The following is a 13974-nucleotide window of genomic DNA, read 5'->3' as shown; positions in this document are numbered from 1 at the left end:
AAGTGAAAATGTTAGCAGAAAAGTCCTTTCTATACAAAATCATTAGTTATTCTGACGTGCCAGATGTTTATCTCAAAAGCTCATATACTATTCCTATACCGTAACAGAGTGAAAAACAGTGAATAACAGCAGATGGTAGATACTTCCAAGGAGCTATATCCTTCCCATTTATATATATCTAAAGATGTGAGAGAAAACTTTAGTTTTGCTGAAACATATAATCTAAACACCAATTTTTTGTACTGAGTTTTTAACAGAAAAATGAGTTTTGTGTCAAACTTTTCATATTTCTTAGGGCATTTGTTTTGTTATAATCAGTCCAGAAGTAAAAGAAAGAACAGCTTTGTACATTCCATTGAATACTTTCTTGGTGTTCTTGCCTGGTTATTGTTTTAAAGCTATATATACTGGATGGATAGATAAATAGATAGAAATAAATATATTTAAAAGTGTATATACAGCATTAGAATAGTAGCCAGGCAAGAATACTGATATTTATCTATTTATTTCACACAGCATAAAACACACATGGCCCATCAATGATTTTGTTTTCTCTGGAATCACATCATCTTTGCAGTAGAGTGTTAGGGATTCTCAAGAGAGGGACGGAGGTGCCTTGTTCTCTTAACTGCCTGTGCCCCACTCTCTGTAGTCACCCTGGGGCTAGCGTAGATGCTCTGGTGGGGCAGGTGTGTTGTGGAACACATAAACCCTCTATTCTGTTAGAAAGAAAAATGTTAAATGTGGTCCAAAGCTTTTGAGTTAACACTTAATGTGGAAATGTCTTTTCCCCTTTAGAACACAATGACAGATTCCACAATACTTTTAGAAGATGTACAAAAAATGAAAGATAAAGGCGAAATAGCACAAGCATATATTGGTTTGAAAGAAACCAACAGGTAAGTTGATCTTTCTTTATTCATTTTGGTTTAATCCTGTTGATCTTTAGTCTTCAAGCCAGCCTCTTGTACAGTGAGTACAAATGTTTATGCATTGTTTTGTTAGACATCAGCTGACCTTCAAAAGGGATCCAAAGTTTCCAATATATTCCCAGTTAAAATCTCATTTTAAGACGGTAGCATTACTGATAAGAAATTGAAAGGAAAATGTTCTTTACATCAGGGGAGTATATTTCTGTGTTTTTAGGGCCTTAGCCTTGAGAAAGAAAATCAACTGCTTACTCTGTAGCTTGGACTATCTTGGGTAGTCACTTCCATTTGTTATTCAGGATGGTTATTTGTGAAGGTTTGTAGAGGCAGCTGCAGCTTTCAGTAATTGAAATTTAATGTAAAGAGAAGTGATGAAATAGCTGAATCACATCCGTGTTGGCCATATAATTCTCGAAGGGTACCATGACTTCCCAAGATGGGACCTTGATATTTGAGACCAAGTTTTTGTCACGTTTCCTAAGGTGTTCTGAGAAAATCCTAACGGCACTTAGCTCAGTCTTAAGAGTCTTAGGTGGGCTGAGAGTGCAGATTTGCACAGTCACTAAATGACTGAACTTTCCCCAAAGCTTTCCCTGTAGCTAAGATTATCACTGCTCATTTCTGAAAGTCCTCGGCCTTTCTGCCATTCCTGCTTCCCAAAGAACCTTCATGCTATTAAACTCTGAACTTAAAAGACTACATACTTAAAAGAACTTGGCCAGTGATGATAACAGAGATTATCAGTGTACATCTAGGTCTCCTGATGCATAATATCAGAATTGGTACGCAGAAATACTTCACAGACCAAAGAATACTGCCATGCAAGATATAAGGTATTTACTACCTTCTTTTATGGACAAGAGTAGATAATGCTTATGAAAGTATTTGGTTAACCTTAAATTTTAATTTATGAATGTAAGTTGTAAGCATACCTTATAGCTGAGAATGTGTTAGTGTAAAAAGAGCTATATTAAATTGTTCATCCATCCGCTAAGCTATTCAGTCACCAGATATATATTGTATACCTGTTCCATCCCAGACCATGCAGCAAATACTGGCAATAGAGCATTAAGCAAGGTAAATGCAATCCTTCCCTTCGCAGAGTTTGTAGAGCGTTGGGCAGATAGCCAAGAGAACTTGGACTTCCCTCCAATGACAGTGGAAGCTGTTGAAAGATTTTTAGTAGGAGAATGGTATGATGAGATTGGAAAGCTAGCCTTGGCTTTTATGTTAGAGCATAGACTGTAATGGAACAAGATTAAAGCCATAAAGACCAGTTAAGAGGTTATTCCCATAATTGAATGACTGGTTATAGTGACTTTGACTTAGTTGGTAGCCATTGGGATTGAAAGAAGTGGGACACACTTAGAAAGATACTTAAGAAGATGAGGTGAGCAGCCTTGCAGTTTACTGGATGTGTGATCAGGGGAGGGGGATCATGAAGAGCAACTCCGCAGCATCTGTGGTGGATACTTGGTTATATAGAGATGCCACTTCACGACGCTGGGTCTGGGATGTGGGGAAGTACAGGAAACTATCAGTAGATTTACAAATATTTAAGGAAGTAGGAAGACATCCAAGAAGAGAACTTCATTCGTAGATTGAAAATATAGATCTGGAACAGGAGAGATGTGTGGGCTGAGATGTAAATATTGAAGTCATCGGCATGTAATAATACAATCGAGACCTTGCAAATAGACCAACTCTCCAGGGAAAGATGGTAAATGGAAAGTAAAAGAGCAATCTATGAAATTTGTTTTATTGTAAACATGGTATCAACAACAAAAGTCTAGTAAGAGGAGTAAGATTCTGGGCTCTGTAGTCAGATAGCACCTGCCAGGTATCTAACTTCTAAACTTTGGTGTCTTTTTCTGCAATATGGCAAATGAGACATATTGTTACTAGGAAAACTAAATGAAATAATGCCTGTGGAAGGATGTTAAACAGTGTCTGATACTTGGCAAACACTCAAAATATTATTTTTATATACTCAGTAGAAAAAAAACGTCTAATCAGTTTCATCAGTTTTACTTGTTATACATACTTTTAATAAAATGTGTGACTTTTCTAATAAAAAAGCAATTTCCCCAGGTCTTAAAATTAATTTTTGATGCAAAAATTTTTTTTTAAGTTGCGTCATAAAAGCTGGGAACTTTGGACATATTTATCAGTTACTCCTGTAAGAACTTTTAAAAGCAATTTTAAAAATAGAAAACTAGATTTTATCAAGCTAAAAAAATTTCCTACCCAGAAGACTTAAAACTTCGTTTTGAAGTGAATTATAAAGATTGCCACATGAAGACAATAGCTTAAATTTTCATTCTATATGTGTATGACTGTTGTGGTTAGTCTCTAACATAATGTGTGACATAAGATCACTCTGCTAGCTGAACAAAATGTTAAAAACAGATGTCTTTCTCACCTCTTAAGTCATTTATTATTTTGCAGGAAAAGTAGCCCTGGATCCTTGATTATTTTGTTTTAAATTCTCCACCTTTACATGTGATATTACATATTACTCATTAAAAAAATATATTAACCAAAAATAATTTCTGTGGTAATGTCTTAAAGTCATCTGTAATTAATAAAGACAGTCCTAGTGACTTAATAACATGTTGAAATACCATGTGCTACTGTTGACCATCGTCATCTCATTGCCACCCTGTATCCCTTTGTGTTTTGCATTGTTGTTCCTTTTGCATGGAAGACCATCTGCTATGGATTGCCATGAGTTGAATGAGGATGGAGAGCTGTTGCTGGTTTATGAAGGGTTAAAACAAGCCAACAGGTTATACTTGTCTCCTCAAAATGGAATGTTATTAATTTGTTGTTTTTCTTACTAACAGTGGCCTCCTGACTTTAACTTCTGTATTTCTTATACATTGTCTTCCTGGGTAAATTTCCAACACTAAAATTTGTGAATGTCTCACTAAGAGTGGAAGAAAACCCAAACCTCTCAACTAGAGCCCAAACAACTATAGGAAAGATTAATACATATTACTTAGCTGTTTTTTGTTTGGAATCATGATCAGTTCAAAGGATATCTGTGCCTGGGCAATATAGCTACATTCTCATATATTATCATCATGCTGCCTAACAAACAGTACATGACTTGGCATTCAGTGTGGTTATTGTGGAATTCAGATTTGTGAAACAGCAAACCAGGAGGGTTTCCTGCACAGCTATAGTTCAAAATAATTACCCAAACTCATCATGTTAAATATGTTTAGGAGAAAGCAAATAAAATCGAAACAGCAACACTTCTCTAACATAGACACTCATCTCCTCTAGTGATACTTGTGTCTTAAAATCTTAAAAATACTGGGGGTTTTTTTGGTCCTAAAAATACTGTTTTTATGTCTTAAAAATACCATTTCAGTATTTTTAAACTACTTAATATTTAAGTACTTAATTTTTAAACTACTTAATAGACTGTAAATATTTAATATTTAAACTACTTAATTTTTAAACTACTTAATAGACTGTTTTGTTCAAGGAATTTCTACTTATTCTGCTTTTTTCTTATCACATACTGTTGTCATTAACTTTGTGGTGTTATTGGTTCAGATCCTTTGGAAATTTCGTAATCCCCAAAATATTTTTAGTCTGTTGTTTACTCTTTTCTTATAATAGTATCAGTAAGTTTTGCCCAGCATTTGCTAACCAAGGGGATTGGAATAAAAACATCTTTTCTTTCTTCCTGTTAGTTAATTCCTATCTATAACTTTGTCTTGGCTTTGGGAAAGGGAGTGAATGTAGAATGGGGGTGCCTGGTAGAGGGAGGTTGCCAGTTGGCTCTGGTATTCTCTGGCCAGTGCCCTAGTCCATGGCACAGCTGACCTGTATGTTTGCTCAAAGAAGTTCAAGAACCACTCTGTTGGTCCCACTAATAGTGATCTTCCAAAACCATATCTTGTTAGGATTCTCTTACTGATAAGGAAGTTATAGGGGAAAAGAAGATGACAAATTTAAAATATAAACAAAATTTCAGAACTCTGTCTGCATTTGAGTAAATCTGTATGTATTTCAGAATAGCACTCTAGCCTTTCTCTCCTTCAGAAATAAAAGTGGGACCCTGGTCACAACCCCCCGCCTGGAATGCTGAAGATCTTCAAGGCAGATTTAAAGTGGGCATTTGTAATCTTGCCCTCCGTAGTGATTGTTTTGTGGCAAAGGCATTATAGTAATACTAATTTTGCCAACTTAAATGCTACTTTAATGCTATTGCAAATGTAGTAAGCCAGGTTAAAGTTATGTCTTTTAATTGTTTTAGTCATCATTTCCTATGAAGCTTTCAAAGGAGTAAAATTCTCCTGTTTTTCAGGGCCTCTGAGAACTTTGTATTTGTAGCAGGATCCTCAATTCAGAAAGACACATATGTGAGTGCATTCATTTTGTTTCTGGCTCCATTTGAGTTTCTAGACTCTAATCAAGTCAGAAGCTACACAGACACTACAGAGTCCCCATTTTTCTGCCCTTGCAAGTGAGCACAAAGCCTCACACCCACCAGGTAGGGACTCAGATGTCACCTCCCTTTCCTCCCTGTGTGGCTTCTCCACAGGCTCCTGGAATCCCAGCTGCAGTCTCAGAAGAGGAGCCATGAGAATGAGGCTGAAGCTCTCCGTGGGGAAATCCAGAGCCTGAAGGAGGAGAACAACCGGCAGCAGCAGCTGCTGGCCCAGAACCTACAGCTGCCCCCGGAGGCCCGCATTGAGGCCAGCCTGCAGCACGAGATCACTCGGCTCACCAATGAGAACCTGGTAAGGACAGCAGAGCAGCCCTCCCTGCTTTTGGAGCTAAACCTCCTTCCTGGATGGGAAAGATGCCGTTCACTGCCCCACACTTGTGACCCTCTTTCTCTAGCCCAGACACAGTAAGGAAAATACAACTATGTTGGTAGAAGTGAAAAAGGCGTGTACTCCGGTGGTTTGTCACAGAAGGCTCAGACGCCTCTCAGCACCTCAGCCCTCGCTTGGAGGGTGTGGAAGATGCTGGCCGGCTGTGTGCTGGGGTCTTGATAGCTTGAGAGCTCAGCTTCCTCTACTGCAGCTGCACAGTCTGTGCCATCCAGGAGGTTGTGTGGTTGTGCCAACCTTTGGTCCCCAGGCGCCACTGAGTCCCTCCCAGCCCCTCTCAGGCAGACAGCAGGGTTAGAGTTAGTCAGGGAGCAGATGGCAGAACCAAAGAGGGCTGTAGGATGACCTTGCTTGGGACTCCAGGGTCAAGGAGAAACATCAGGATTCAAGTTTCTACATTCTTGATTCTTTTTAATAGAATTCAGACAGTGAATGGAGAGATTTTTTTTTTCCCTTGCCAGATAGATTCTGAGTGACCAAGTTTGTTTGTTTGTTTTTCTCTTTCTGTCCTTTCTTTTATAGAAAACATTTTCCAAAATATTTCTTTCTCAGCCACAAAATAACTTTTATTACAGATTTCTACTTAGGTTTGATAAACATTTATTAAATTAAGTCATTGAAAAGTTATATTTCCTTTTTTTTTTTGGCAGGTGGTGGTGGGGCTTTGCCACATGGCTTACAGGGTCTCAGTTCTCTGAGCAGGGAACTCCCAATTCCACATTTCTATATAAAATCTATACTGAAGTGTCAGACTGGTTTTGAGAAAAGCTGTTTAGGACTAGTGGTAATTGTTTCTTTAATTCAGGATTTTAATAACTTGTAATAAAGTAATTTGGATTTTCTTTGAAGATGTAACAACCTGAATTATCCATTAGTGATCATTTGCATTACAGGTAGTTTTCTAGTGTCACCTGTTCAACCATCTTTTATATTAGTTGGTATTCTTTTCCCAGTCTGTCCTTCCTTCTGAGGACAGCATGCTGGTGAGACTGTGGCAATGGGAGAGATGGGTGAGGGACTTGAAGTCTAGACTCTTTCCAAAGTGCCTGAAATATCACTGATTTGTGGAGGAAGATCTGAATCATGTCATTTTATTACTCACAAGTATATTGTTGCTTAAACTAACAGTGCTTCAGTGCCTAAGACTTGATAAATATACTCAATAACATAATAATGATTGATTAGCATATAAATTCTGTGCTTTTAAATCATTATCTTAAAATACAAGGTGAAACCATGAAATAAAGATGCTTCTGGGTGGTAGATTCTCAGAGTTGTTTTGCTAAGTTGGTTAAGCATTTCCCTTGCAATCTTGTGTGCATTATTACTTTTCTTTTCGATTTTGTATAGCTGATACAAAAATAAATCAATCCCTTCCATATTCTAAGCTGGTGAAACCTAATTTGAATTTTAGGAAAACTCTTTGTAGGTTCATAGGCTTCTCCTGCCTCACTGATTGCTAATTCAGGAGAATGGATTCAAACTTACCTACAGGGGATGATGCAGTTTTTCAACTGTCATTAGAGTGTCTTATTTTTGCATTTCTATAGGAAGCACTTGGGCAGAATATTAAAGCACCGGTGGGCCTAGGCTTTGTGTTCTTCGAAACTCTACCCTGAAAACCCTTCCCACCCACCTACTCCACAAACGCAAATACAGAGATGACTGTTCTGCCTCCTCTAGTGAGCAAACTTCACAGGTTGCCCCAAGCTGCCCTTCAGAGAAGGAAGGCACACAGCTTCTGCCCAGTCTTTCCAACATCAAACAAGAGCTCCAACTTGGCCAGTATTCTCACTTTTGTTTGAATTGCCTTCCCCACTCTTGCTGCTGCTGCTGGCAGCAGAGAAAGTGCAGCAGCCTAGGAGTAGGTCTGAGGAGTGAAATAACAGCCTTGTCTGGGGAATATGGACCACAGCTCTGTTTACCTGCTAACATCGCCTGTTTCCTCCAAGCATGTGAAAATGTATTTGTGGATATAGAATCAGAATCATCTGTACTAGAAAAATTAGAGGGCAATGACAGATGTCAAATTAGAGCCATTTGAGTCTATATATATAGATTCCTTATCTGTGTTTTAAAATATTTTAAAATTGGTTTTGCTGAGAGGTAGCATTCCCCTCAAAGATACAGAAAAACAAATGTCCATTGTGCCTGTTTTTTCAGTATTTTGAGGAATTATATGCAGATGACCCTAAGAAGTATCAATCATATCGGATTTCACTTTACAAACGGATGATTGTATGTAAAAGAGTGCTTCTCTGTCGTCTTCCTCACTGTTTCTAGCCCTCTATAAGCGAAGAGCACTCTGCCTGCCCTTCCTGGGAGGTCTCTTCAGAAACTTCCACAAAACCTGTTTCTCCCCACAGCTGTCTTTTAGCCAGTGATGTCGCCTCTGTCAGTGTCCTGCGTCCATTGTCACCTTTGGTTTGTTATTAACACTAGGCTTACAGTGTGATGGAAGCAAAATATGATTTGAAAGGTAAAGTAAAAATCCAAGAAGCACAACTGAACACTGTGAAATGTTAGCAACTGTTCCTTTTGAATCATTGGTCTAATACCTAAGTCAGCCCTGTCTAAATTGGAAAAAGAATGAATCCTTGTATTTATAAATGCCTTTTTAAATCCGTATCCTGAATAACAGCCACAAACCTCTTAAATCATTGCTTTATTTCCACTTGAAGCTCCTGGTTTGCTGTTGCCCACTTTTCTTCTTTATTATTGATTCTTTGTCTCTGCCTGTCATTTGAAAGAATTCTTGATTAGGGAGCCAAGTATCACACCTTTTTTTTTTAACCCCTGCCCATGAATGTACTGCTTTTGTTTTCTCTTTTTGCACAAATCATATGGAATTATCCCTTTTTTCCCTATAAGCAAAATTGTATTACCCAGGAGATTTCTATGGGTGTTTTATCTAACTGCCACTTAGTCTGTTAACCACTCTGTACTGTTCTCTGTGGTTATTTTTTAACTTACCTTTTAATTCCCGAAACCTTTTAACTTTTCTTAAGTTACAGGACTAGTTTTAGCCTCTCCAAAGGGTGGAACTAACTCTTAGAGACAGTGCTTCACACACGTAGGTGTCAGTTAAAAAGCCCCTAAGTTCAACCATCCTTAAAGCTTCACACAAAACTGTGCACATTCATCAAAATTTACCTTGCTTATTCCCCCTTTAAATGAAAAACTTTCTACTGAAATAGCAGTACATTTTATGAGCATTTAATTGTTTTGCCCCCACGGAGTCTACTGGAGTCTACTCACTCCATAGTGAGCCTGCTGTCCATCACGCTGTAAAGGAGTTACTGCACTGTATATTTTAACATTTGCTTTTATTATAGCTGCCTTTCCTATTGCCTGCCAGTTTTAGCAGGTGGGGCTCCACCAATGAGCTTTTATGGAGCTTTTATGTAAAACTAACTTTTTATGTAAAACTAAGTACTGTTTCTGTAACTTTGTGTCTGCTTTCCTTCTCTGCATTTTAGATGGTTTATTTTGATCTTTCTGTTATATTTCTCATTTTGATCTTTAGGATTTGATGGAACAACTCGAAAAACAAGATAAGACTGTCCGGAAACTGAAAAAACAACTGAAAGTATTTGCCAAAAAAATTGGTGAACTAGAAGGTATTTAAACATGTTTTTATGACAGTTGCTGAACCTTGGTTTTATATACTATCCTAGTGGCTTAAGAGTGTGGCTCAATTTGTGTGTGAATATTAGGAACAATAACAAAAATGAGTTTCAGCAAACCTGGCCTCCGTGGAGTAGAAATCTCCAATGCTGAGTGGGGAAAAATGTTCTTTTCATGATAGTACTAACTTACAAAGAGAGAATTCATTAAATAAACATCTAATGGCTGTCTTCTATATGCCAGGTACTGTGCTAGTTAATATTGCATATCAGTTAAGAGTGTGGATTCTGTAGCCAAGTTTCTTGAGTTTAAATACTGGGTCCTCCACTATTAGTCATCTGATATTAGGCAAGTTACTGAACCTGTCTATTCCTCACTATTCCCACCTGTTAAATGGGAATGATAATGATATCTACCTGACATGGTTGTAATGATTAAATTAATTAATATGTGGAATGAATTTAGTACGGTTCCTGACACATAGTAAATGCTATCTACAACTTATTTTTATTACTGTTATTCTTAGTATTAGGGATACTAAGATGAGTAAAACAGAGTCTGTCCTCAAAGAACTTACCATCAAATGCAGAACAAAAAGAGAAGTAAATAGGAAAAAATGAATTGTAGTTATAAAGGAGATTCTATAAAACAAGATTTATATATGATGATGATAGGAAAACACCTTGAGAAAGAATCGGATATCAGTTTTTATTATATACAAACAATTCTTGTGGGTGAGTGTTTGTTCCTTCAGTAAGTAGGTGCCCGGGATGTAGCAGTGAACAGGGCTAAAGCCACATTGTAAACTTATTCCAGCAACGATCTCATTATTCTAGAGACTTTGAGCCCCTCTTTGGAATTGCCTTCAGACCTATGCAAGCTATTACCATTTTGACCAGAAATGATGCTGTGCAGTCTGACCGCCCATCTATTCTGTCATTGTCACTGAATGATTTTTGCTGTGCTCAAAAGGTGAACATTCCCCATCACTGGGAATGTTCAAAAGAATCTGCCATGATTGACTGTCTGGCTCTCGTTCCTCCAACATGCCAGGCCTGCCGTGACTCTTCCACCTGTTTGATCTTCCCACCTCTCTTAGTCAAGGCCTGCTTATCCTTTGAGACCAGAGTTATATGTCACATGCTCAAGAGCAGCCTTTCCTGATCGTCCAGACACACCCTACGGCTGTACCCTTTGTGGTACCACAGCTCACCTCCCACCTTTGTGGTTTTCACTGTCATGTCTTTAGCAAATTTTCTGTCTGATAACTGGCTTCCTCAATGGATTGTGATCTTTTTGAGCATGGTGACCATCTCTTATTTCCCCTTGTTTTCACAGCACCTACCATATTGTCTGACCTGTCACAATCATTCCATTAATGTTTGTTGAATGTGTACATAAGTGTCAGAAATATTTAGAACAGCAACATGGATATTTACTTTGAAGAGGATAATATTCCCTCCCATGTACAAATACTGAAATACTTGTTTAGATAGCAGATAGATTTCTTTATAGTTGTGTTTTATTATATAATCCTTTAGCATTATGTGATTCATCAATTAAAATTTTGAACCTCCAAATCACATACATGGGCTGTAATGTCTATTGGCAGAACTTTAAAAAAATCTTTATTCAGAGAACCCTTCTGCACTAAACTCTATTAATTATATCATAAGGTGATAATTAGACAGCAGAATATCTGCTTAAAAGAAACTGATTTTAAGGGTATTAACTTGTAAAATTATTTTTTAAGCTCCTAATGATTCATTTACCATATGCTAGTAACTTTTGATAAATAGAAAAATCACTTATTTTACATTTTTACTTAGCTTTCTTTGATATGTATATTTTTACTTAAAGGGATACATGAGACTATTTCATGATGTTAGTGATTTTAAGCCATTATCAATCAGAATTCAACCTCATCAGTTAAACTATCCTGCCAATTGTATTCTTAAATCTATAAGGACATTTGAGAAGGCAATTTATAGATTAAACAAAAAAGGCATGATAGTCTTAAAAACTGAGTTAAATGATACACATCTACAGAATAAGATGAAATTGGCTTATGCGTCTTGAGCACTTACTGAGTGCAGTGTCCTTCCCCTCCCCAAGGCAGAGCATAAAGGCTACAAGCTCTTCCCACACCTTTGTCTCCTGTTGTCTTATCCCCACAGTGTGTAGAAAACACTGATAACTTTGTATAGCAAAGCACCTTCTAATAGCTAAAAGTTTTCTTATTTTTTTCTAAATATATAATAATGTACTTAAATTCTTCTGGTTGAAAATAGCAAGATTTACCTCCTCCTATGGGCTACACTTAATTAAAGAGACATTTTTAGACACCATCTAAGACTTTTTCTAAGGCCAACATACCTAATTTTAGCAGAAATTATATATCTAAATCAAGAGTATTTCAAAGTTTGATGTGCTTTGTGCTATATTTTAATGCAGGAGTGGGTGTTCCATCTCAATTTTCATAAAGTCAGTGAATTTAGACCTAAAAGAATTCTAGAAATCAGTTAATTACTTCATAGGAGAACAGAGCTGAGACCCAGAAACCGTGACTTCCAAAGTCTCAGCCACTTAGTGGCCAAAGTGGAACTAGAATCCATGCCTTCTGAGGACCACTGACTTCTCTCCTTTGTGTTGTATTTCTCAACAGATTCTTTCTTCTTATAGTAATTCATTTGACTGTCTCAGTTAAACCTGAGATCAAGGTCTTCCCTGTACCAAAAGTGAGGGGGGAAAAAAATCTTCCAATTTCCTTTCTTTTTCTAGGATAAAAAGGTTCAGGAATGTTTTTCTCTCAAGTATAAATAATCTAGATGATAAAAATAGGTATTGCTTCAGATCTTTCTATAAAGATGTCTGTATTAGATGGAGCATTGGGCTAAATGACCCCCGGCATCCCCCGAGTCTTTAAAAACTGTGTAGTATTCTGGCTTCTCTCTTTCAGGCTTTATATTTTCCTGATACTACATAAGGGTTGACATTTTAATTAATATATGATTTGTTAAATAAATCAAGGTTATGTTGAGCTGATACCTGTATTTTATCTCTGGGTTTTTGTAAAGACTCTAATCTCTGACAAGAATTCAAAGACACAGAAAATTTTAATGAAAATATGGCAAATTTTATCTCTGGCATTTTTGTACAGAATCAAAAATATCTTCTTTAGAGATATATGAAAGGAAAGTGAAGATTTCTTTTAAAACATGTAATCTCTTAGTTAAAATATTCACTATATTTCATAAATTCTGAGGCGCACAATTTTTCACATTTTAACATCTCTGAAATTATGATGTATCTTATAGCAGTTGTTAGGTTGTAGTTTAATTGGCAGTATTTTTCCTTCCTTGGTGTTATATAAAATAATACTATACGTTGTAATCAAATATGATAAAAATTGGTAGGTTTAAAATGTATTGAGTTATTCAGAGTCCACATATGTGCATTTGTTGATAAACTTAATATCAATACGTTGAATGTGTTTCCTTCCAGTTTCCCCTCATAGAATTGTTCCTGTGGCTCAAAGCAACTAGTTCATAGATGGCAGGGATTCTATTATTTTGTTTTACATACAGAACATATACAGGAGCTGTGAGGGCCATTGTATGCTGATTCTGAGATCCCCCTGGTGTTGTGTTTAAACTGTCTCCAGAAATAATTTATGTAAAACTAAATAGCTTGAATCTCATATCTCTTGTGAAGATGCATGCATTTTTCCATTAGTCCTGTGGTTCCAGACTGTATCATACGTCTGAAACACTAGGTTATGGAAAGTGGCCACAGCCCTGATTTGTCCAATTACAGTATGATGGCTCTCTAGATATCGTAATGTTGATAGATGGTGGTGATTTTCAGCGCTGATAGCCCCGATGTGTGATGCTGCAGCATGAGGTGGACGAGGTGTCACCAGGCTCTCTGCCACACAAGCAAGAGCGCTGGCAGGTACTGGTGTTCTCTGTGATAACCTTGTGCTGTGGAACTGGCTTCCCAGAACTAACACGGGAAATTGCCCAGAGTGACAGGAGAAGCACTACGGATGCCTTGTGGACTCAGCAAGATAGAACTTTCTAATGCATCTGATCTGCATTTTGTTTGCCCACAGTCTCTGAACTCAAACTTAATCTGCACTTAAATAGATGTCTTAACTGCTCCTCTTCCTATAGATAAGAGAATTAAAAATATGCTTGCTAGCATTTAGCTCCACAAACACAGTTGTAACTCGTGTTCCCTTGCATTTCCCAGATGAGATGAAATTGGAGACTTTTCTTTTAACCCCAAGTTCTTTTCTCACAGCTGCCATCAACAATGGTGATTACTTTTAACATCTGAAAGGGTTGTTCACCAGTGGTTGTACTTTTTTGGTTGCAACTTTGTGGTACAATTTTTAACCTTTACTAAAAACATACAAACAAAAAAATGAATACATTTAGGCAATTATTTTAATATTAAATACAGAGGCTTCCCCAGGTGGCTCAGTGGTAAAGAATCCTCCTGATAGTGCGGGAGATATGGGTTCAATCCCTGGGTCTGGAAGATCCCTTGGAAAAGGA

The 13974-nt window shown here is 37.2% G+C and overlaps 1 protein-coding gene across 5 annotated transcripts in view; it reads left to right on the top strand.

The window, feature by feature from the left end:
- MYO5A (myosin VA) overlaps positions 1-13974 on the top strand; it is a 201194-nt gene that overhangs the window by 171230 nt on the left and 15990 nt on the right. For 2 of the 5 annotated variants that reach the window (XM_070377907.1, XM_070377908.1), the window contains exons 29-33: positions 799-899; positions 3637-3717; positions 5491-5689; positions 7949-8023; positions 9312-9405. In XM_070377907.1, coding sequence (XP_070234008.1) covers positions 799-899; positions 3637-3717; positions 5491-5689; positions 7949-8023; positions 9312-9405 — 550 coding nt within the window. The remainder of the gene's footprint in view (positions 1-798; positions 900-3636; positions 3718-5490; positions 5690-7948; positions 8024-9311; positions 9406-13974) is intronic. The other 3 variants (XM_070377910.1, XM_070377909.1, XM_070377911.1) reach the window with 3 other exon arrangements.

The sequence above is a fragment of the Bos mutus genome, chromosome 10 (genome assembly GCF_027580195.1).
Source record: "Bos mutus isolate GX-2022 chromosome 10, NWIPB_WYAK_1.1, whole genome shotgun sequence".
NCBI classification, from domain to species: Eukaryota; Metazoa; Chordata; class Mammalia; order Artiodactyla; family Bovidae; genus Bos; species Bos mutus.
Note: the sequence above shows the minus strand (reverse complement) of the source record. Positions and strands in the feature narration are given on the sequence as shown.